The 25,545-nt window shown below is 44.6% G+C and overlaps 1 protein-coding gene across 1 annotated transcript in view; it reads left to right on the top strand.

Annotated features, from left to right (window-relative positions):
• Positions 1-25,545, top strand: part of CASQ1 (calsequestrin 1) — an 82,280-nt gene that overhangs the window by 7,443 nt on the left and 49,292 nt on the right. The window contains exon 3 of the mRNA XM_029580930.1: positions 2,265-2,349. Coding sequence (XP_029436790.1) covers positions 2,265-2,349 — 85 coding nt within the window. The remainder of the gene's footprint in view (positions 1-2,264; positions 2,350-25,545) is intronic.

Below are 25,545 nucleotides of genomic sequence, written 5' to 3'. Positions count from 1 at the left end.
TCACTCAGCCTGGGGATAAGCCAGAGGGCCGGGAGCACTCAAAGGAGGAGGAAGGGGGAAGAGGAGCAAGAGCTGTGTGCAATGTGTGTGCCGCACAAGGCAGGGCCCGGCTACCTCTGCCCTGCATGCTGCCTGTTTAATTACCGCACTCAAGGCTCGGGCTGAAGTTAGGAAGGGAGAGGCAGGCAATGGTCACGCGTGTTCTCAGAAAGGGAGCCTCCTGCATGTTCGAGAGCCACCGCTGGTGTTGCTTGCGGCCGACAGCAGAGCCCGGGTGCGGGCCTGGATCTGTGCATCAGGCAGCGGTGACTTTCCCGCGGCACGGCTGATCAGGCGCGAAGGCCGCACCAGTGAGCCAGGGCGCACACACTGACAGGGTTAAGGTTTGCTGAGAGTGACGACAAATACCACCTTCTCTATCTCCCCACCCCACCGACCGCCAGCTCAATCTCCTCCTCAAAAATGAAAGAGCTGAGCAGGCCCATCTAATTTTAAAGTTTGCTGGAGCCGCAGAAAAGTATCATCTATTACCCGCCTGGCCAACTGGAAGAAGGTTGGGGGGGGGGGGGGGGGGTGGAAGGAGATAGGGGTGGGAAGGGCAAGTGGAAGGAGGGGTGGGAATGAACCCAGGCACGCCAACTGCCTCTGGCACTTCGATTACACGAGGAAAGTGCTACTACAGGGGAAAAAATGAATCTGAGCAGAGTCCAGATGGTGTTTAAGTGGAAAGCGACCTCACAGGGGCTACAGCAGAGGTAATTTATGCTCTTGGACTCAGCGGGGAGGTGGAGGTGGGGGGGGGGGGGATAGAAGGAACTATTTTAAGTGTTGAGGGAGGTCAAGTGGCTACAGGACTGGAGAGATGGGGAACAGCTGGGATTGTGTCAGTTTACATTTAAATACCAAATTATGCAAAAAAAAAAAAGTGGAATTATTTAAAACTCAAGTATTTTTCCTAAACATTTTTTTGGGGGGGGAAGGGAGGGGATGTTTCTTATTTCGACTTCCAAAAACAGGAGAATGCATCCATTTTTTCTTTTTTTTTTTTTTTTTTTTAAATACACAGAGGTTTTGATTTTTTAATTTTTTTTTTTTGGGTGGGGGGGGGTGGGATTTCCAGACCTTCTATTGACCTGGGCCCCTGAGGTAGCGAATCTAATCAATGGCTTATCGAGGTGTTCAGGGAGAGGGGGGGGGGGGGGGGAACATCTCAGGGCACTGCTGGGACACGAATTTAAAAAGAAATGGACTCGAGCTGCGCCACAGTTCCAGCGGGTTTACCAAGATGGGGACGCAGAGCAGCTAGGAACTGGTTCCTTTGGATGTAAGGTTCAAGGCTCCATGTGTGCAATAGGGTGATTCTGCTTTGGGTGTCTCTTCACTGAGGGCATGGGAAGGGTTCAGGCAGCAGCACCAAGGCACGAGAGATCTGGATTCGGATCCTGCTCCCGTTCACTGGGGGCTGGTAGGGCCTGCAAACCTTGTCATAGCTGTCAAATTTCAACCCTTCCCGGGTACTTTCACTCACTCACAGTTGGGGGGGGGGGGTGTTTTGTTAACTTTTAACCCTCCTTTTGCTCCCTGTATCTTTGACTGCCCCCCACTCAGGCACTTTCAGATGGCTCTGGGCTACTTTCCTGGGACCAAGGACCTACTTCTTCGAGGCGCACCCTTGGCAGGACTCATTGACTGACAGAGGGCCACCACAGTAGCAGCATCAGCCATCCTCTTTCCCTCCCTCCCTGCCTCCATGGCGCACCTAGGCCCCCACCAGCCCCCAGTGAGCAGAAGGAGGATCCGACTACGGATCTCTTGTGTCTCGGTGCTGCTGCCTGAACCACTGGCTCCAGTTTTTTTAACCGCCCATCTCAAAGCATGCTAGGATTCCTGGCTACAAATCCCATAAATGCTTGGGGACTGGATGTTATATGTGAGTCCAGGCAGGATCAGGGTATACCCGAGGGCCCAACAGCGCCCTCTGTGTGGTTATATGTGTCTATGGCATGTACAATAATTCTTAATTACCCTTTCTGAATTAAATGTGGAATCTACAATGTCATTCCTCCCCCAAGTGCTTCTGACTGTTCTCACTGCATGCGCTGTTTGAAATCCACAGTTCAACCATTCCCGCAAAGTGCTCTGTGAATACAGTCAGACCCTAATTCACGCTTCAAGCTGCTCTTCTCCTGCTTCTGCTTTACCCCTGACTTCTAAAACACTGGTCTCCTTCTCTCTCTCTCTTCTATGTCTTCTCCTTTTCCTAGTTAGCAGCCCAAGTCCTAGAAAGTAAAGGGGTAGGATTCGGCTTGGTCGATGCGGAGAAGGATGCCGCGGTGGCTAAGAAGCTAGGTAAGTGACAACCTCACCTGCCTCTTCCTCACCTGTGACGCTGCTTCCTGCTTTCCATCATGCTTATTGCAATGCTGACTTTTTATTTTAAAGACAGGAATAACCGGAATTGGTGCTAGGGTTGACCAGCTGGCACCAGATTTTCCAGGACACGGCTCACCCAGTCCTGCTTTTACACCATCACATGCAGAGCCCTGTAGTCTCGCTTTTCATAAGGTGTGCAAAAAGGGAAATCAGAACTGCGAGTCCCAGCATGCACCTGGTTGGTGCTCGTCTTCATGTGGGAAATTTGTATTGCTCATCTCCCCCAAAGGACTCAACCGGGCAGATTGGATAGGACCAATTTTGGTCTTCATCTGCTGTCATTTGTCACTGTACAGCAATCCTTCCACCGATGCTACAGTCCCAACATAGCCTTCATGTCACATGACTGTGCCTTAGTACTCTTTCATGCACATTACTGTGCCCCCAGCACGCTTCCATGCATATTACTGTGATGCAGTACCCTTCCAGGATCACCGCATGGTAACACTGATCACTGATACTCTTCATGCCGCAAAACCTTGCCCTTGATGTTACCACGCCACAGTACTCTTTCATTAATACCCGTGTTCTGTGACGCTCTCTATTAATTCATACATCAATATGCTTAGGTACGTTCAAGCTTTATCATGCTACATGAAATGCTCCATGTTGCATATTCAGTGACAATAGCAACATAATTAGGCCAATAAAATGCCATTCCTATCTCGATCCTAACATTTCTTACTTAATCTTAGTTTTTCAAGTTCATTAACCTCTGATTTACTAGTCATGTCAGCAGTGGCACACACACACACACACACACACACACACACTCTGTCTCACCCACCGAAACAGCAATGTCACTTGTGTTCTCTCTTGCTTCCTTTGGATTAAAAAGCTGCAGTAGATCCACACCATGCCCCCATGGCCACAGCAGAGTTTTTTTCAATGAGCTTCTACTGTTCTGGGAAGCAACAGATTCACTTTGCTTAACCAACTCTTCCAGCTGGCGCAGTGGCGTCTCCCAGAAACAGTAAGCATGACTCAGTGTCGGGAAGAGCCAGGGAATTAAATGCTAGGGCAAAAGGTTTGGTGACAGGGCAGATTTTGAGCAAAAATGTTGAGAAGCTGAAAACGTAGCTATAGCCTCGGCAGGCAGAAGACAGGGCGGTTCTCCTTGAAGTAAAGGAGGCTCATGGTCTTCGCTTTGGTTTTTCTTAGTGCAGAGTGACAGCAGCTGTATGGGTTCCCAGAGGGAAAGGCATTTCTTCGCAGGCCACGATATGTTAAGGTCACCAAATAGCACCGTCTCTGTAGGGAGAGGCTGAGTCAGTCCAGGTTTTGTTCTCGTTGCATGCGTGGACTTGTAGTTCCCATTATTATTATTTTTTTTTTAAACAAACAGGGGGGTGACCTCCAAATACTGAATCTCAAAGGCATTAAAAAAAAGCAGACCTTTTCCAGTGGAAAGGAAGCTCCAGAATAAGAAGTCATGATAAAGCTAGAAGGCGGGATCGAATCAGAAGTAAAATTAGAAAATATTTCTTCGTGGAAAAGGTGGATGCATGGACCAGCCTCCTAGTGGAGGCGGTGAAGGCCAAAACAATAACAGAATTCAAGAAAGCTTGGATAGGCACGGAGTTTCCATAGTTACAAAGAAGCGAGGAATCAGCTTGGGCACCGCAGAAGAAAACAATTGAGGCACGGGTCCTAGACTTCAGGAAAACTGACTTTTTTAAAATGGGGGCGTACCTCAGGGAGTCATTAGCTGGATGGGAAAATCTGGGGGAAGTAGAAGGGCAGTGGGCAAAACTAAAAGGAGATATCATAAGGACAACTAATCTTTTTGTTAGGAAAGTAAATAAAGGGAAGAGGGAAAAGGAGACTGTTATAATTTGTAAAGAAGAAACTGAAAAGGTGAGGGAGAAGAGGTAAAAGTGTTCATAAACCACAAGAGATCACAGTAAGAGGAAGACAGGCGACAGTATCTGGGAAAGCTAAGAGGAGCTGGGAAAGCAGTCAGGAATGCGAAAATTCAAATAGAAGAAAAAACAACAAATATGGTACAACAGGGGGACAAGACTTTTTATAGATCTGTTAGTGACAGAAGTGGCATTGTGAGACTCAGAGATGAGGGGAGGAATAAGTAGAGGCTGATGAGGAAAAAGCAAAATTGCTTAACAAGTATTTCTGTTCGGTGTTCACTATGAAAGGGCCGGGAGCAGGACCACATAAAATGAACACAAATAAGAATGGAAGTGAGGTAAACCTCAATCGATTTTCAGAACAGTGTATTCGTGAGGAGCTAACTAAACTTAAAGGAGGTAAGGCGATGGGGCTGGATGGGATACATCCGAGGGTACTGAGGGAACTTAGAGATGTCCTGGCGGCTCCGCTGGTGACCTTTCCAATGCTTCCTTACGAGTCTGGAGTAATTCTGGAGGACTGGAAAAGGGCGGATGTGGTTCCTATTCATAAAAGTGGAAGTAAGGAGGAAGCTGGGAACTACCGACCAGTCAGTCTGACCTCTGTGGTGAGCAAACTAAGGGACTCGCTGCTAACACAGAGGATGGTGCAGTTTCTGGAATCCAATGGATTGCAAGATCCGAGGCAACAAAGTGTTACCAGAGATAAATCTTGTCAGACCAATCTGATCAATTTCTTTGATTGGGTGACCAGCGAGTTGGATCAAGGCCTTTGACACAGTTCTGTAAGAAGACTTATAAATAAATTGTGCACCCTTGGAATGGATCCTAGAGTGGCTGAGTGGCTGAGTGGGAGGTGACAGAGGGTAGTGGTAAATGGAGATTTCTCTGAGGCGGGGGTTGTTACTAGCGCTGTGCCTCAGGGATCGCTCCTTGGACAGGTTCTTTTCAATATTTTTGTGAGCGATATAACAGAAGGTTTGTCGGGAAAGGTTTGTCTTCTTGCCAATGATACCAAAATCTGTAACAGGGTGAACAGCCAGGAAGGTGTAGAAAACATGAGGAAGGATCTAGCAAAGCTTGAGGAATGGTCTAAGGTTTGGCAGCTAAGATTTAATGCTAATAAACGCAGAGTAATGCATTTAGGATGCAAAAACCCAAGGGAAAGGTGCAGTATTGGAGGTGAAATTCTTCTAAGAACTAAGGAAGAGCGGGATCTGGGGGTGACTGTATCTGATGATCTTAAGGTGGCCAGACAGATGGATAAAGTGATGGTAAGAGCCAGAAGGATGCTTGGCTGCACAGGGAGAGGAATGGTCAGCAGATAAAGGGAGGTGATATTGCCCCTGTATAGGTCCCTGGTGAGTCCTCACTTGGAATACTGTGCACAATGCTGGAGACCGCACCTTCAAAGGGATATAAACAGGATGGAGTCTGTCCTGAGGGAGGCTACTAAAATGGGCAGTGGTCTTCATTCTAAAGCAGGTGGGGATAGACTCAAAGATCTAAACATGAATACCCTAGAGGAAAGGCGAGATAGGGCAGATATGATAGAGACATTCAAATATCTCAAAGGTTTGCATGCACGGGAGCTGAGCCTCTTTCAATGGAAAGGAGGTTCTAGAACAAGGGGTCATGAGATGAGGGTGAAAGGGGGTAGACTCCCAGTGGAGGTGGTGGAGAGAAAACCAGTATCTGAATTCAAGAAAGCCTGGGATAAATACAGGGGATCTCTGAAGGAGTGATGAGAATTATAATGCTAAATTAATTGGACAGATGGGCAGACTGGATGGGCCATACGGGCTTTTTCTGCCGACATGTTTTCTATGCTTCTAGATCGGTCCTTATCTACTGTCACAATCTGTGTTTCACTGAATCTAGTTTGATTTCCCCTACACAGTAATCACAGTACACCTTGCTTTGTGAGGCCTTAATTGGCTTTCTAACCAATAATAACATAGATGCAGAGTTTCTGCCTGAGGGTTAACACAACGCTTCTTACAGCGTCTTGTCGGGCTTTCTTTTTCACCTCATCACCAATATCTCTCATGGACCAGCAGAGGTCACTGCAAGCCTACTCAAGGACAGGCAGAAAAGTCATTGTGAATACAGCCAAAAGCTGTCAGAGGATGTTTTCAAACAACACAAATCTTAGGCCCTGCCAGGCCCTCCCCCGAACTTTTCAGTGGGTGCAGGACCTGTTTGCTGGGCACTGATTTTGGTCATAAGGATCCGAGTAGCTGTAATTCAATGGATCCATCTTCTGGAAAGTGCCTCTGGATGTCAGGGTGCCCAGCACTCTCCTCCTGCCCTCTTTACTGCTCCCCCACCCTAACTCATTTCCCCATCACTCAAGTTAAAAAATGTGTTACTGATAGGCCACCCAAAACCCGTCTTCAGTTTGTTTGTTCAAAAATATTTCAAGGTAGGCGCACATGCTAAACCTCTTTTTCTAATTTCGCTCCCACTCCTTCAGCTTTTCGGTAAACTCAGATTTATCAGGGTAGCACCTGGTCCCAGCCCCTTCTTTAATGCTGGACTCCAGCTAACTCAAGGAGAGTTTAAATTTCATAAAATTCAGATGTAATTTTCAGCCGTAGCACCTCTGTGCCCTTCCACTTCCCAGACGATGAATGGATACTCATTGCTATTCTCCTCTTCCCCTTCGTAGCTAGCATTTGTATGAGAACCCAAGAAATATTGTGTCTTAGGTATTGTGTTGTTGAGAAATTATTCTAATAGTTTTATGTCTCTACGGTTAATGCATTGCCGCTTGCCTGGGTAAAAAAATCAGGTGGTATTGATGTGGCTTTTTCAACGAAGAAAGTAGTTTTGAGGCTGTCTATGAGTTATTACTGAGCAGTTGGGTGCTGCCCAATAATAACTTACAGAATAGCTAAATGTGGATTTTTGTTTTTTCAGGAAGCTAGTGCAGGCAGATAAAATTTATTCAGAAGGTGCACCTCTGTATCTCCTCTTTCGTATTTTGTGATTGAACAGCTCCAGAAGGGAACAGTAAGAAAAGGCACAAGGCAGAGCACCGTTTACCAACCACACACTCTTACAATTCAGCCTACAGCTGACAGTGAAAATTAGTACCAGGCAGTTCCAGCACTTCTCTGAAATGTGTTGCTTCCTTTTCCACATTGCCTTAGTAAATTGCTCCTAACCATGTAGACCAGCAGTGGGCTGGTCCTATGAGACCCTCTCTAGATGCTTGGATTAAATGACTTTGGCTGGGTAGATTAGGGAGAGATTAACCTGGCAGCACTGATAGAATTAGCTGAAGGGGGTGTTCTAGATAAGCCATGATTACTCTTTTCATTCTGTTTTCCTCCCACCCCCTTTTTTTCCTGGTATCCTATCTTCCTTTTTGGAATTCAATGTGCTAGATTGGTGAATTTAATTTAGGTTGTTTTTTTTTTTTTAATCTGGGGTACTGGTCCCCCAGAGGTTTGCTGTCATCAGGGTGGATGGTTGAATTTAGCTGAACGTGATGATGTATCAGATGCCTCACAGCTGTCTACACTGTGCACAGCTGGTTGAAATAAAGTGAAAGACTGGATAAGATAAACACCAAAGCAAGCCATAGACCAGCCCCACCTGATGCCGCCAGACCCCTTTGTGATAGTTTCATAAGAAAGAACATAAGAACATAAGAACATGCCATACTGGGTCAGACCAAGGGTCCATCAAGCCCAGCACCAGACTTTATGCAGGACCGGTGCATGCTGGGACTTATGAAACCCAATCAGAATCTTTTCAGGGTGGAGTGGAGAAGTAAAGGAGCACAAGCTCCTTTAGGCTTCCAGTCCAACTGGAATCTGCCTCTACTGGGGCTATGGCCACACCTTGATTTAGACACCGGACCCACTAGGCCTGTGCCTAGGGCAGCAAACTTCCTCCTCCTTCTCCTATTGCCCTGCAGAACTACAATCCCGCCGTAGATCTAGGATCCCTTCCCTCCTGCCGCCCCCCCCCAGAGCTCAGAAGCGTTGCCCCGGTGGTGAATCCTCAACTAGAGTGAGCAAGCACGTGGGGATTAAGTCAAGCTGCGCTGATGGATCCCGCAGCAGCCAGGCTTCTCTGAGGGGGATGGGTCCTATGAGCATGGGCTGACATAGTCCCGGCACATGCTCACCGCAGCCAGAGCGGAGCACCCGAGGTCTGGTGGGGATGGGAAGCATCCGAGGGCGGGGCAGTGCCAGTAATACCAGCATCTAATGAAATCCGTCGTTGCCTATGGCCCTATGAGCCTTCACTGGCAACCACTCAAGGGTTCCTTTCCCTCTTCCCTAGTTCTAATCTTCTCCCTCCTTCCTCTGTAGCCCAGCCATTGGTGCGACAGTCCTCAGCCCAGGGTCACAGACCGCAGCCCCTCGCTCTCCTTTCCCCCTCCCCCCCCTCAACCCAGAATCTGGTGTGCATTCAGCCTGGGTCTGGCCAGCAGTGGCTAAGACGCCTCCTTCCCTGGAGGCCGTGAACGCTGCCTCCACAGGATCCCCCCAGACATCCGAAGGAGCAGCCGGGCTTGGCAATCAAACCCCTAAGTCTCCCACATGGCCAAGATCAACGCGCCCCGGGCCTCAGTAGCCGGCCAGTCATTGCGCCAAGGGCCGCAATCAATGCATTATCAAAGCGCGCGTTGGCTTTGATCTCCTGGCTGCGGATGGCGCCATGGACCACAGCTCATGAGCGCAACTTAGAAATAGCCCACTGAGCCCTGAAACTTGCCAAAACAGTTCCTCCACTTGCCCGTCACTTTGTTCTCTGGAGTGCTATTTCCCTGATGAAATGAACTTGGCAGCGACGGCAGGGATGCAGCAGAGGAGGTGAGAGTCATGTAATACTAAGACCAATTAAAGTTAAATGTGGGTTTCCATAGAGACAGTTACTCTCTCATTATCTTTAATAAGGGGTAGACAGCACTTAGTCAAGCTTCAGGGAGAACTGGGTGTTTTGTTATTTTGTGTGTGTGTGTGTCTGTGTGTGGAGGGAGGGGGGAGAAGGGAAGGAAGCGGAGAAGAGAGGAAGAGGCAGGAAGACAGGCGGGGGGGGGGGGAGGGGAGAGAAGAAAAAAGGTGAAGAGAGAGACAAACAGACAAGGAGAAAGGAAGAATGGAGGAATGGTGGAAAAATGGGAGAAAGATAACGAACAGGGCGGCCAGCTGACCCATGGCAACCTAAACGGGATGATCCAGCCTGGTTTAACCTGGGCCCCCCCCCCCCCTCTAAATTACATACATGTAGGCCGACGCTGTAAAGTGCGCATCCATAACACGCGTCCAAACCCCTCCTGAAACTAATCGCGCCCATCACGTGCAAACGCATGTTGACGAGGCTGTCAGTAATTCGCCCGGGATGCCACAAAAAAAAACAAAAACGTGCGCCCGATCTGCACATATTACGTTCAGAAATTAAGCACTAATTTCTGAGCAGCCCGAAAAAGTGTACAGAAAAGCAGAAAATACTGCTTTTCTATACATCCTCCACCGTACTATCCCAGCGATATTAAGTCAGAGGAACCAAAAAGGTTTAAAGAAATATATATTTACAATTTATTTTTTTTTATGTGTTGGTGGGTCAGGTTAGGAAAAAGGACACTCGGTTTTACGAGCGTCCAGCAGGTTCGGAAAACGGACGCTCGTAGAATTGAGCGTCGGTTTTCTGAACCCCAACTGACAGGGCCACCTCTCCTAGGTTCGTCTGCTGCTAAGGAGGCGCCGGTGACGCACTATCGTCCCTAGCGCCTCCTTTTTTGGCGCGACCCCTCATTTAAATACGGGGTGGCGCGCCCGGGAGAGGTGACTGGGCGCATGTTGGGAAAGAAGGCGCTCAACGCTGAGCGCCCTGTTTTCCCACGCACTTTGCAGTATCGGCCTGATGGTGTTGTAGTTCTCATGGTCCCTAAGAAGAACAGGAACTACATTTCCATGCATGCAACGGGGCAAAACCAAAACGGAATCAGCCTCTCTGGGTTGGACTTGGATGCTAATAAAATCTCCAAAGCTAATGGTAACCCAAACATACTATTCAACATCGTAAAACAACTGACTACCTCTCAAAGTGACAATTTCACCGAATATGATGCTACCTTTTGCAACAAAATTGCCACTCATTTCAAAATAAAAGTAACAAATATCTCTAAAGAATTCTCTCAACTACCTTATCCTACCTTTATCAATAAAGACAGCAATGACCAATGGTCTGAATTTACATCCTTAACCGAAGACACCATACTAGCTATAATAAAGAAACAAAAGCCCTCAAACTCTCCTGAAAATCCTTGTTCAGGCACCTTTTTCAAAGCTCTCAGTATTCATGCATGTACTTTTTTGTGTTCTTTAGTCAACCAATCTCTAGAGACAGGACAATTTCCAAATAATTTAAAAAAGACCTCTATTCTACCTATCCTGAAATCCAAAACAAAAGAAGCAACCGATCTCAATAATTATAGACCCATTGCATCACTTACCTCTTTAGCCAAATTAATAGAATCTGCAGTCTTACGTCAGCTATCTGAATTTCTATCAGACAATAACATTCTTCACATTAATCAACATGGATTCAGAAAAGGTCACTCAACTGAAACTCTCCTTCTAGCTTCTTTTGATACCCTATTCTGCACTTTTGATTCTTACACTGACTACATTGCTGTTTTCCTAGATATCTCAGCGGCCTTTGATACCGTTGATCATCACATACTCATCTCTGGTCTTAAATCTATTGGTATAACAGGTACAGTTCTAAATTGGTTCATATCTTTTCTTACAGATCGTCCTCAACAAGTTAACATTAATCATCACTCCTCTAATGCTTACACAATTCCATCTGGTGTTCCCCAAGGTTCATCACTATCACCTATACTGTTCAATATTTATCTACTACCTCTTTGTCACATTCTTTCTTCACTCGGTCTACAATTTAAAATCTACGCAGATGACATACAATTCCTAGTTCCCTACAAAACATCTTGGTCTAATACTCTAAATATGGTTTCTCTTTACTTATCCACTATTAATTCCTGGTTGTCCCATAATCGCTTAAAACTGAATCCATCTAAGACTGAAATAGTTCATTTAACCTCTATCTCAGAGACTTCTATTGGTCCACCTTCACATTGGTCCATAAATGGAACATCTATTCCTATTACACAACACGCCACAAACCTAGGAGTCATCATAAACTCAGATCTATCCATGAAACAACATATTTCATCGTTAACAAAAAAATCTTTCTACAAATTACAACTCTTAAAACGTCTCCGTCCTCTTCTCTTTTATCAGGATTTTCGAACTATTCTACAATCTCTAATCTTCTCTGGTCTAGACTACTGCAACGCTCTCTATTTAGGACTTTCCGATTCTATAATTCATCCTCTGCAAATTGTTCAAAACAGTGCTGCTCGTATTCTGTCAGGTACTCCCATTCGAAAACATATTACACCCATCCTTCAATCCTTACATTGGTTACCAATAAAATATAGAATAAAATACAAAGTTCTTACTGTTATTCATAGCTTACTACATAACTCATTTTCCACATGGCTTTGCTCATTACTCCGTATATATAAACCCACCCGTCATTTAAGATCATTAACTCAAAACTTATTAGACATCCCCTCCCCACGACAGGCCAGACTTGATATTACTAGAAGAAGAGCATTTTCTGTAGCAGGACCCACCATTTGGAACTCGATACCCAATTTACTTCGTTCAATATCCAATACCCAACAATTTAAGAAGACACTAAAAACATATTTATTTCAATTAGCATTTAATATTCATCCACAATACACTATGTCAAATAATCAACATTTAGCAACCTAATAATTTCTTCCACATCTTTAACATCACTCTGTTCCCACCTTACGCCTTCCCTCCCCCCCATTCATTTTCTCCTACCTTCTTCCCTTCCATAAAACATCTTTTACGGCCCAGCTCCACTTTTACTTTTTATTATTTAATTTAGATTTTTTGTTACCATGAGGTATATACCAATTATTGTATTTTAATTTTATTTAATTTTATCTTTAATTTTTAACTCTATTTATTTTATTTTTCATTTTACAATGTAAACCGTTTTGACAAAAAAACCTTGTTTTGAAAAACGGTATATAAATACTTTTAAATAAATAAATAAATAAATAAATAGTCCCAGACTAGGAAGAGATTCTCAAATTATGTGAAAAATATGCAGTTAGGGTATTTCAAAGTTGCCTTTGGGAAGCTGGGTCAAAATGCTCTGTGGCATAGGGGATCTGGGATTGGATCCTCTCCCCCGCCCCCATCCACTGGAGCTGGCCAGGAGGGGCCTGGATACTGCACGGAGGTGGCAGGCCCTGCCAGACAAGGAGCAGATCTGAATTTTTGAGTTGGAGGACTTGCCTCTCCAGCCTTCAGCACCCCTCGGCCCCCACAGCCCCCCTAGCTTGCCATCTGGGGGGCGAGGGGGTAGAGAGAGAGAAAATAAAGAGCCATTCGGAGCTCTGATGGGTCTTATGACTTTGTTATCACTTCTCATTGGAGTTTTACAATGGAGGGGCTGTACCCACTGGCTCAGAGCACTGATCCGGAGATCAAACACCCCCCCAGCTTGTTGCCTGGCTTGGTCACTGATTTGTCATCTGAACTTGGAAAAAAAAATCTCTGATTTGTTTGTTGCAGCCAGTTACCATTGGATGATAAAAAAAAGTAATATCCCTCCTCCCAAGAGGATGGGAACTGTCATCCCTCCTCCCTAGGTGGCTGCATGTACCGTGCTTGCTGTATTTATCAATGCATTGGTTTATTGGTTTCAGTTAAAAGCAATTCAACAAATGCACATTACAGCATATTTTTTGTGAGTGCCACAGTATTATTATAACTATTCTAATGGCTAGGCATGCTCCCATTGGCAATAGTGAAACAGGCATGCAGGTTAAAGCATTCAGTGCTACTTTACTTTTTGTGATAACTGGAAGGAATTTGCAATAGTCAACAGAAAAACCACATAGCCAGCGAGGCGAGCGCTGTTCTGGGATAGGGGCCTGGAACAGAGTCATGCCTGAGAGAAGCGCTGACCTTTCACCCTCGTGTCACAAAAGCTCTCTGGCAGCCCCTGTTCTCAGACTTTCTCACAGGTACGTGTGCCGGCAAGGAGCCGAAACCCTTGTGCCATTAAATGGCATACACAGGCTGGTGTGACTGGAGATGCTGCTGAGGTAGGCAACCATGGTGCTCCTTCCCCTCCCCAGGGAAATGCCAGGTCATCAGGCGGCAGCAGCAATGCAGGCCGTTGCGCAGGTCCAGGCTGCAGGAAGGGAGCCTGGGCGATGGCAGGCGGGGGGGTGAGGTGGGGGCAGTGGATTAACGACGAATGTGGAATTGGAGGGGGAGGGGGACTCATAGGTAACTATGGAAGCAGAGTCCACTGGGGCCCAATTCTGATTGAGGTGGAAGCCTATAGGAGCAGGAAGAAAACGATACAACCCCTGCTCAAAAAAAGTAACCTAAAGATTTAGATAGCTAAAATCGGCTTTAACCACATACATTTAGCAGGTTATTTATTTATTTATTTGGTTTTCTATACCGGTATTCGAAACAACATCATATCGGTTTACAGAGGACAAACAAATACAATAAAATCCAACAGTATAAAAATAAAATAGAGCATCCACATCAGAAATAAAATATAAAAACAATGTCCATAGAAAATTCATATAAATTCTTCCAGCCTCCCCCCGTCCAGCTAAAATCTATCCGCACCGATTTAGCCGGAGGAAAGCAGGGCAGGGTGGAGTTTTCAAATTTAGCCCATTAACGCGAAATTCGGGGGCTGACCGGCTAAGATTACTCCCCTAAGTGCAGAAGCTCGAATGGCTGCCCTAACTCTAGCCACTGCGAGTTTTCTGCAGTTACATTTAACCGGGTATCCGGCTGCGACTTTAGCTTCAGCCGGATATCTGGACAAAGTTAGCCGGGTCTTTGAATGCGTGTCCTATTAGGTAGGCGCCACGCGCCGCTCCCTTTTCTCCCGTCTCATCACGACGGGAACAGTCAACGAAGATTAAACCGCGCTGAGCGGTTCGCATCTGCCGTCCCCCGCCGAAAATCTTTTTTTTTTTTAATGCAGCTGTGGAATCCGCCCTGCCCTCTAGCGCCCCTCGAAGGTCACACAGGATAATGTCCTTCTCATGAGGCGTTGTGCAATGGAGCTCCTTGGTGGCGTCAAAGCTGGAGGGTTTTCTTCTTCTGTTTTTTTTTTTCCTTTAGTGCAAGAGCTTTGACGAGTTTAGCAGAGAATCCCGTGTGGTACACATTGTAATTTATACGTTTCTGAAATACTTTTAGCTAAAGTGAAGCACACTTTTTTTTTTTTGTCTTCTCTCAGCAGTTACATACACCGACAACAAGGCTGAATCCTTTTTTTTTTTTTTAAGATCCTAATCAGAATCTCTTTATGGCGAGGGCCTTGGCAGATGCTGTAATATATGTCCTGTGTTGGAAGTTAGTCAGGGCAAGGCAATTAGCATCTCTATTTTTGGATCTTTAACAACCACATTTTGGACACAGACTTGGTTTAATGTCTCTTTTTAAAGAAAGCAGTCTTGCAGCTCAATGTCCTCTGACACCATGCTGGGATATTGGATTAGTACTGGTTCAGAGGGAAGAGTGACCTCTAACACCATGCTGGGGCACTGGGTCAGTGCTGGCTCAGAGGGAACATTATGTTGGGATGCTGAGTTAGTACTGGCTCAGAGAGGAGAGGGTCCCTCCAGTTCTTCTGTTAAGTGGACTGGGTGGCCTAGGGGCTTCTCTAGGCATGAGCACACAGGGCGTTGCTCCAGTGACTCTGTTGGCTAGTGCCTGAAAATCACAGGCAGCAGAGAACTCACCTCTGCTTCCTGCTTCAGCCCCTCCCCTCCTGGGCAGTGTGTAGGGCACAAAAGGAGAGGGAGAGAGTAGAGAGGGCAGAGCAAAGAAGAGCCAATGTACTCTCTAATCCAGCCCATGTCCTCTTGTTTTCCTCCCTGCCTCTCCTGTGCAAGGGAGGGTAGGGGCTAAGGCTGGAATTAACAAATCAGAGCAAAGAAGAGCTACTCTTCTCCCTAATCTATCCCCTTCTTTTCCTATTTTCACCTTCACACACATCTCCTGCCTGCGAGGACAAAAGGGGAGGGACAGAGGCTGCCATGGACAGCAGAGCCAAGAATGGTCCGTTTTTTATTTCTTTGCTCATAAACCTTTTTATTACTTGCAGAAAAATAAACAGAAATAGTGCTGCTTACCTTAGCAGCTTTCAAAAGCAAAAATACAGCAATATAATTCACAGCTAGTGTGTATTGGCCTTTCCTCGGCTTCTATCTCTTCCCCTGGTTCTCCCTGGGCCTGGCTTCTTATCCCCTTCTAAGGGAGGCAGGCGGGTACATAGCATGGTGTAAAGGAGTATATGATAGACCTTTCTTAAAAGTCCAGGACCAGGCACTTAGCCTGCTCCACCTTAAGTCACAGACAGGAAGGGCGTTCTGTTCTGAAGGAGTTCAGTTTTTGCCTGCATATTTCTACTTCTAATCTGTGGTCCCTTAGTCCAGCACTTCACAACCCAGTTGTTCGCAGGATATCCACAATGAATATTCATGAGATAGATTTGCATACAGTGGGAGCATTGCGGGCAAATCTACCTCATGCATATTCATTTTGGTTATCCTGAAAACCTGACTAGCTGGGTGTGCCCCCCCCAGGACTGGGCTGAAAAGCACTGCCATAGTCTGTATTTGGCGAGGGTCTATCTGGGTTCTGCATGTCTGACGGATGTGAGGTATTCTGCTAATGGGTAGTTTCTGTGTAGGGATCCGTAGCAACCTGGCTTGTTCTGTTTTCCCAATAGGAGGTGTGATAGATACAGTTATATGCCAATGTTTAGGCACCCCTGGTTAATGAATCTCTTAAGCGAACATAAGCTGAAATAATCTCTACATGATACAAAGTTAAACACAGCATCTTTCTTCAATTTCTAATGCAAATTACTATTTATTTGCTGGTTTTAACAGATTGAAAATAATAAAACAGTGAATATGGCATGTGCAAAAATTTGGACATCCTTCCAATTCAATCATTACTACTGAAAAAAAAAAAGTAAATAAAGCCCAAAAAGTTGATTGATTCATTAAGCCTTGAATTAAACAGTTGAAGACAATTCTTTGGTTGAACAAATACTCTGTTATTTCTAACCTCTCAGGTTGTGATTGTTGTTCTCTTTTCTTTAAATAACCATGGGCTCCTCTCAGCATCCGATGAGCATTTGAAATTAAAGATAATTCACTTTTACAAAGCAAGAGAAGGCTATAAAAAAATTCTGAATGCTTCCAGCTAGCAATTTCAACTGTCAGAAATATTGTTAAGAAGTAGATGTTACATGGAACTGTTGAAGCCAACACAAGAGCTGGAAGACAAAGAAAAATCCCTGATAGAGCTGTCCGAAAACTGATTAGATCAGCAAAACAGAACCCATAAATAACTGAAAATGACCTGCTGAAAAGTTTAGCTGACAGTGAAGTAGTTGTCCACAGGTCCAAAGTACAGTATTGCTTGCAAAACAGTGATCTGCATGGCAGAGCTGTCAGATGGAAACCTTTTTTACAACCTTATCACAAAAGTCATTATCTAAAGTATGCAAAACTAAACTTTGATAAGCCTGAAATTTTTTGGAATAAAGTGCTTTGGACTTATAAACTGATAATTGAACTGTTGTGCTACAACTAAACAAGATACTGTAATAACTTCCATTTCTTAACAATGTTTTTGACAGTTGAGATTGCTAGCTGGAAGTATTCAGTAATTTTTGTATTGCTTTCCCCTGCTTTGTAAGAGTAAATTAACTTTATTTTAAAATGTTCAGACAGCAGCTGCTTAGATGAGCCCATGGTTATTGAAAGTAGACAAAACAACAGTCGTAACCTGAGAAGTTAGACAGGTCAGAATATTTGTTCAACTATGGAATTGCCTTCACTTGTCTAATTGAACGCCTAACGAGTCAATCAACTTTTGGGGCCTTATTAACTTTTTTTTTTTTTTTTTAATTAGTAATAATGAATCAACTGGAAGGGTATCCAAACTTCTGCACATGCCATATTCACTGTTTTTCTGTAAAAATCAGCAAATAAACAGTAATGTTGCATTAAAATTTGCAAAAGATGTTGAGGATTGGCTACTAAAAAGCTTTTTTCATAATATTTATAGAAAGCAATTAAAAGGGTATTGGATGCATATTTTATGGCTAAGCAATGATATCCCATTGCTCCAAGTAGAGCTAACCACCACAGCTATCATTTACCCTCAGGATTTTTTAAGTAGATTTTTTAAAACAAATTTCTGTTGAGCATTAAATCCAAGAGTCACTATATTTCTTCTTCTAGTATAACGCATAATATGCAAAAACAACTTTGACTCATTTATAAAACTAGTCCAGATTCTTTTTTTTTAATAAGCATATATGCAAGCATATCCACACATATAGAACTGAAAGTCTGAATCTATCAGCAGCCCTATTTCGGCAGATAGCGTGCATCAAAGAATTTTTAACTTGTACCTTGTAGAGGTTGTGTCAGCTTCTGCTCACGGAAAGATTCATTGAAACATACAGTTTGACCAAGAGTGGCGAAACACAACTGTATGTGCCGAGTGTATTTTTTGTAAAGGTTTTGTGTTACTTTGTCACAGAATTCCAGGTAATGAAAAATGACCCCCGTCTCCAAATAAACTGCACCTAACGCACCTTTTAGATATTACGTTTTTCCTTCATTCTCCCCAAATGCTTATTTGTCTTGTCTGCTTTGGCTAGGTTTTAAGCTCTTTGCAGCAGGAACTGTCTCTGATGTGTATCTGTACAGTGCTGCACACAGTGCTTGAAGCACTATATAAATATTTAAGTAGTATTGGTTTTTCTAGAGCCTGGAGTAATATTTACGACATTGCCTTTTCATAGGTAGGGTTGTTGCTGTTTGAGTTCAGGTAGTTAGTGCTGTGTTGATATAACAGGTTTGCAATATAGGTTCCAAGTGTCTTTTTTTCTGTAGCGTTTTGTGTTACTTCACAGTGGAAGGAGTTTGTGTCACTGTTACAGAGGTGACAGCAGAATCTGATTTTATTTTGTATAGTGAGTAGCTAGGGGAAACATCCTAGTTCAGCCCAGCCAACCATTTCAGAGATTTATGATCAGCCAATGCAGTATAGATTTCTTTTAATTTGTAAATGTATGTATTTCTTGTTATTTTGCAGTCTATCCCCAAAATTCATAGATGACACATTCATCAGTCACTGTGACATAATTTCTGAAACATATTTGTATTATATATATTTACATACAAAACAAAATTTAATATTTAAAAATATCATGCCCAATTATGTATTTTTAGATGATCATTCTTAGAGGTGTCCTGGTTAGGTCTTCATGATTGTTGAGTTTAATTAACAAAACGTTTGGTGCAGGGAGGTAGCCTATGGGCCTGAAAATTAATTGGGAGGAGGGGGGATGCAAAGCTGAAGGTTCACCTAGCATGTTACCTTCTATCTTAGGAGTTACCACCCAGGAAAGAGATCTAGGCATCAAAGTGGATAATACATTGACATCATCTGTGGCAGTCAAAAAAGCAAACAGAATGTTAGGAATTATTAAGAAGGGAATGGAAAATAAAATGGAGGATGTCATAATGCCTCTGTATCACTCCATGGTGAGACCGCACCTTGAATACTGTGTACAATTCTGGTTGCCGCATCTCTAAAAGGATATAGCTGCACTGGAGAAAGTGCAGAGAAGGGCGACCAAAATGATAAAGGGGATGGAAGAGCTCCCCTATGAGGAAAGGCTGAAGAGGTTAGGGCTGTTCAGCATTGAAGAAGAGATGACTGAGGGGGAGATATGATAGTGGTCTATAAAATCATGAAAGGACTTAGAACAGGTTAACAGTTATTTACTCTCTCAGTTAATAGAAGGACCATGGGGCACTCCATGAAGTTAGCAAATAGCTCATTTAAAACAAATCGAAGAAAATTATTTTGCACTCAGTGCATAGTTAAGCTCTGGAATTCATTGCCAAAGGGTGTGGTTATGGCAGTTAGTGTAACTGGGTTTAAAAAAGGTTTGGATACGTTCCTAGAGGATAAATCCATAAATTGCTATGACAGTAATTAATAAGCAATAGTAGCTTGTGATCTATCTAATGTATGGGTACTTGCCAGGTTCTTATAGCCTGGATTGGCCACTGTTGGAAACAGGATACTGGGCTTGATGGACCCTTGGTCTGACCCAGCATGGCAATTTCTTATGTCCTTCTATTATGTAATAATCTTGCGCAAGCCCTGTTCCTGGGTCAGACTGACTCAGTCAGACAAATGACTCTAACACCATACTGGCATTTTGGGACAGTGCTAACTCAGTAGGACAAATGACTCTCACGCCAGGTTGGAGTATTGGTGCGCGCGCCGGGAGAGCGGGCGTTCGTCCGCTCTCCCGCGGACTTTACTGAATCGGCCCGTTAGAGAGGCGTGCTCCCTACTGAGTCTCCAGCACCACTTCCTGCAGGACCCCATAATCCTCGCGGACTTCCATCCAGTTGCAACCCTGCCCCACTTCCAAGACCTCACGGGTCGATAGCCTGTGGCAGGACAACTGAGGAAACTGCAGCCAGGGTGACCGATAATTAACATAAGCCGGTGTTTGATAGAAATGGTGGGGATGTGGCTGGTGGAGGGGGGGGGGGGGGGGGAGTTGTCCTCTCCTGCCCATAGCAATATCGATCTTTGTTGGAATATTCCCTAGAGCCCAATCATGTCTGCTCGAGCACCGCAGCGGAATTCCTTCAGAATGATGTGTTGCCTTTGTGTTAACATCAAATGACTTTTACCATCCCCGTGAGTGTTATCACAGCACAGACCGGAGGCATTTGGAAAGATTAGGCGCTTGCTGTAACGAGCTGTCAGGCAGGACGTGTGGATCTTGTTCTGCCGAGCTTACACGACAGCTTTTGTCACTTTCTGTGTGGTTATCTCATGGAAAAAAAAAAAAAGAAATTCTTTTATGAGAGATTTAAAATGCTATATGTTAGGACGTGTGCGGCAGTTAGGCACAGGATATGAAATAAGGACCGGGAGACCTATCTATCCTCATCCTGCCCGTTCCTGGTCCTGCAGAGTCTCACCAATCTCAGGCTTTACCCTCGGGTCCTCACATCTAAGCATCCTGTAAGGCCTTCTTGATGTAGACACAGTAATTATAATTACAGCCGTGCAAAAGGAGCCAGCTGCACATCTGTTAAGTTTTCAAAGGAATGAATTGAGCTTTTTCAGCAGAGTTGCACAGCTCAAGTTAGGATATCCAAGAAGGCAGGTGGCCTTGTAATTGGGTACATTCAGCTCATTTCCAGTCTTAGATGTCTCTGTCATCCATCCATTACTATACCAAATACTGAGGTGTCTTAAGCAGGGCTCCTGGAGGCATCCAGTTCAAAGTCCAGCTGGAGTTCAGGGTATGCAGTGCTGATTGATAAATGGCACCGTTCTCTGTGGCCATGGCCTGTAGGTGCTTAAAACCCTAGCACTGCTAGTCATTGACACATTTAGCCCCTTAAGTGATTTTTCTCTCAAAGCTCTAAGAGGTCACTCTTCAGCCAGTGTCCAGCCAAACAAGTTATCTGGCTAACCTGGCCAAAAATATTCAGGGGCACGACCACTCCACTGAACACGCTCAGCCGGATATGTTTGTTCAGCTAATTATCGGGACAGACAAACAGCTGAATGTCGGCACTTACCGAGCTAAATTAGCCGTCCCTCCAATCACTCTCTCCAGCTCAATAGTCGGTAAACAGCCAAATACATTCAGACAGCACCACTTACCCAGCTAAGTTAGAACTTAACCAGTTCAGTGGCACTGAATATCGACCTCTAAATGTTTTGCAAAACATCTGGAAGGCTTAAAAAAGGCTTCCAGGTTTCACCGTGCCCAAAACCCTAGAGATAGCTAATAGCAGTGAACTCTTCCTCAGAGAAAATAGTACACCTGGCATATTCAGGGAAGTTATATATTTTATAGATCTAATTTTCTTCGTATGTTTAATTTTCTCTCACAGAAAAGGACACCTTCCCCGACCCAAGAGATTGCAGGCAATGTCCTATTGTTGATGGGTAACTGGCTAAGGAATAGGAAACAGAGTAGGACTGGATGGAGAAAGGGTAAACAGTGATACATTTATTGCCAGAGGATGTGGTGAAAGCGGCTAGTGTAGCTGGGTTTAAAACGGGTTTAGACAAATTCCTGGAGGAAAAGTCCATAAACTATTATTAGTCATGTAGACTTGGGAATGCCTCTGCTTATCCCTGATTATGAGGAACAAGGATTGGACCTATTTTTGGAGATCCTACCAGATACTTGTGATCTGGAGTAGTCACTGTCGTAGATAAGATGCTGGGCATTACGGACCTTTGGTCTGAACCAGTATGGCACTTCTTAAGCTCTTATGTTAAGGATGACTACAGGGCTTCATATCATTGGAGGTATCCAGTCCTGTTTTTGCCCCATTGCATCCATGGACTTGTAGTTTCTATTTCTCTTAGAAGAACATAAGATATACCCTACTGGGTCAGACCAAGGGCCCATAGGTACCTGGCAGGATTCCAGACAGTAATTAGATTCCAAGCTGCTTATCCCAAGGATAAGTAGCAGCTTTCCCCAAGTCTATCTGCTTAATAACTGTTTATGGACTTCCACTCCAAGAACTTGTCCAACCCTCTTTTAAAACTAGCTACACTAAGATTTCACCACATCCTCCAGCAACAAATTCCAGAGCTTAATTATGTGTTGAGTACATACATAATTTCTTAAATGTATCACCTAGTAACTTCATTGAATGTCCCCTAGTTTTATGAACATTTTGAAAGCATAAACAACCGATTCATGTTTTCCCATTCCACTCCAATCATTATTTTATATCTCCCCTCAGCCATCTCTTCTCCAAGCTGAAAAGTCCTAACTTCTTTAGCATTTGCTCATAGGGGAATTGTTCCATCCCCTTTATCATTTTGGTTGCCCTTATCTATACCTTTTCTAATTCCGCTATGTCTTTTTTGAGATGTGGTAACCAAAAGTTCACACAATACTCAAGGGGTGGTCTCACCATGGAGCAATACAGAGGCATTATGATATTCTATGTTTTATTCTCCATTCCTTTCTTAATAATTCCTAGTATTCTAATTGCTTCTTGGCCACCAGTGCACACCGAGCAAAAGATTTCAACATATTATCCACAATGACGCCTAGATCCTTTTCCTGGGTGGTGACTCTCAGTGTGGAACCTTGATTTATGCAGCTATAATCTGCACTTGTCCACATTAAATGTCATCTGCCATTTGGATGCCCAGACTCTCAAGGTCCTCTTGTAATTTCTCACAATCCTCTTGTGATTTAACAAAGTTGAATAATGTTATATCAGCAGTTTACTCGTTGTTCCCATCTCTAGGTCATTTATAAATATGTTAAAAAGAGCTGGACTACAAGTCCAGGCCAAGATGAGTGTGCTCCTACTGACCTGGAATCTTATTGGTAACCCTACCCAATATCCTGTTGATTTTAATGAGCTTTCCATCTGAATAAAAAAATGTCTGCCAAGTGCCTTGGATCTAGTCATGTGACCTAGAATAGAACTGAAAACGGTTTCTGTCTTTCTCTACAGTCGTGATTGTCAGAAGAGAAGGTTAGAGTAATAGGATGTCAGCCTTGGGCTAGCACCTGCATGCCTGCAATTAAAAAAGTTGGCCCTGCGATTAGTGAGAGAAAGATCCCAAGAAAATGGCCGTCGAGTGGGTGGGTTGGCACAAAACCCTTAGTGTGCTGCTTTCAAAAACAACAACAACAACAAGCTTCAACCCAACCAGATTGAGAGAGAGAGAAAGACTCGAGCTTCTTGGAAGCCGGGCTCACATCACTGATTCCGACAGGGTGAACTGAGAACATCTGTGCTGTGCGTGTTGACAAACCGTTATTATACAAAGGAAATCGTAGTAACACTTTATTATTACAGACCTATGGTGGGGGGGGGGGCATCTGTTATTTCCTTGCCTCTCCCCCACCCCCTTAGCATGTGATATTTCCTGATCGTAGTAAGGATAAGCACGGAGGCTCCCTAGTTGAGGAAGAGCTTAGGCCACCGCCAGCGATTAACTGGGGCCTTCGGAACTGGGACGGATAATTGGCTAGGCCCCCATCCACCTTATCTGCTGCCACGTTCTCGTTCTGTGTTAATTCTGATAATGAGATGGATTTACGAAGCGCCTGCCAGCTGCGCAGGAGCACCCAACGTGCTTCGGAACCGAACGCTTCAGAAACAAACTTGGCGCCGCATCCCAGGCGAATGGCGTCACGGCCTTCTTTCCTCGCCTTGTTCCTGGGAGAGGGGGAGGGACTAACAATGAGGATTTTTAAGCGCCCGCTGATCGTATTGTTTGGCAGCCAGGCAAGATGTAAAAAAAGTAAATGTATTCTTCTTTTAATGCTGCTTTATTTTATTTTATTTTATTTTGCCTGGCAGTGTCCTCAGCTCAAAACAGATCTCTAGCTGGGGAGGGGCGGGCGAGAGGAAGCCATCCTGCCGCAAGCTTTCATCCACCACTAATCAGGGGTTTCCCTCTATTTTCCCTCCCCCGATTGATTCCCGGCTCACCCAGCCACGACAGTGCTCGGGCTGGGCAGCCCAGAGCAAGGCTCCCTATGAAATTCTGCTCGTGGGGCAGAAAACAAGGGAAGGCAAGGGGGGGGGGGGGGAATTGCCCTTAAGATAAATAGCAGAGGGCAGGTCGGCTTGAACGATATTATGTCCACGGCGCCAGTGGTGTACGTGGCACTAGACGTGGTACAGTCACAAAATTACAAAACCCCGCTGGTGGATCCGTGAGGCTACGCTTCCATAAAAAAAATGTTTATTTCTTTTCTAAACCAGTACACGTTTTTCAATTTTGTGGAAATTCACGAACCTTCTCATTTTCAGTGGAAAATCTCTGCCTTTCAACGAGGAGAAATCGGCGCAATAAACTCTTTCAGCCAGGAGCCTTGCAGCCGCTACATCGCCCGTACACATTTTGGGTGAAATTTTACACCTGTGCTTTTAAAAAGCCAAAAATTCACGAGTGAGTTCAGAACCCGTCCCCCGTCCTGCCATCAGGAATGCCACTGCTCTTCTGAGCAAACCTGCAGGCGAGCATGACATGCGTGCGGACGTTTACCCCCATATCGAGTGGCCAATTTTGTAAAAAGTCACGTCTGCCGGTAAAACAGAGAGGTTCCTTTGAAAATGACCCTGCCTGTGTCTTTAGCCTTTAAATTTATGATGAAATCTCTCTGTCCTTTTAATCAACTCCTTTCCTCCAGCTCGAGAATTTCATATACATGATTAAATATGCAATCATCGTAATTTAACAAAAGCACAAAATAAAAATGGCTTTTTTTTCACCCGATGAGCTCATGGCGTGAATTTCGCATACACATCTCAAAGCAAACTCGCACGCACCCAGGATCCTCCCCACGGCGCGTCGCTGAGCTCCCGCCAGGCCGAGGGACCGCGCAAACACGTTTCGCACGAGTGCGCAAGATTTTACCAAAGCCAATCCGAGAGAGAAAAAAAAAATCAAACTTAAATAAAAAAAAAAAAAGAACAGGTCGAACCACACAGATCTGTTTTATAATAATAAGCGTCAGGTCTTCTCAACTGCATTTCTGAAATCGCTCACCCGCGGCCTCGCCTTTAATTTCTCCAATTAGTTATAAACCAAATACCAGACATTAGAAACCAAGTGGATTTCAGACTTAAGGAGCCTAAAATGCATTTTCCTTCCAACAGAATCCAGCAGAAAATATTTATGCAAGAGTAATTCACCTACCGCAGTGTAATTATAATTCTGAGGGGAGAATAATTATGTCAGCTGTCAGACCAGACGAATAAAGCACCAGCGTGCAGCGGCACCCAGGGGGGATCCGAGGAAACTTGTGCCCGGCCCGCCAAAGCCATGAGCCATGGGGCTAGCTAGGCCTGGCCAAACAAATCCAGGTCCTAAAGAACAGGCTGGGCCGAACCCAAGCTTTTATCCTACTGAGTTCCTGGAGATGCAATTCTTAAGGTTTAAAATAGAACTATAGTCTACCCCCGGCACGCATGCAATAGGGTAAAACCAGGACTGGATCAGCCCTAGTCTACTTTGCCGGCCAACCCCTACCATCTGCAGAA

This window comes from Rhinatrema bivittatum, chromosome 16 (assembly GCF_901001135.1).
Source record: "Rhinatrema bivittatum chromosome 16, aRhiBiv1.1, whole genome shotgun sequence".
Lineage (NCBI taxonomy): Eukaryota > Metazoa > Chordata > Amphibia > Gymnophiona > Rhinatrematidae > Rhinatrema > Rhinatrema bivittatum.
Note: the sequence above shows the minus strand (reverse complement) of the source record. Positions and strands in the feature narration are given on the sequence as shown.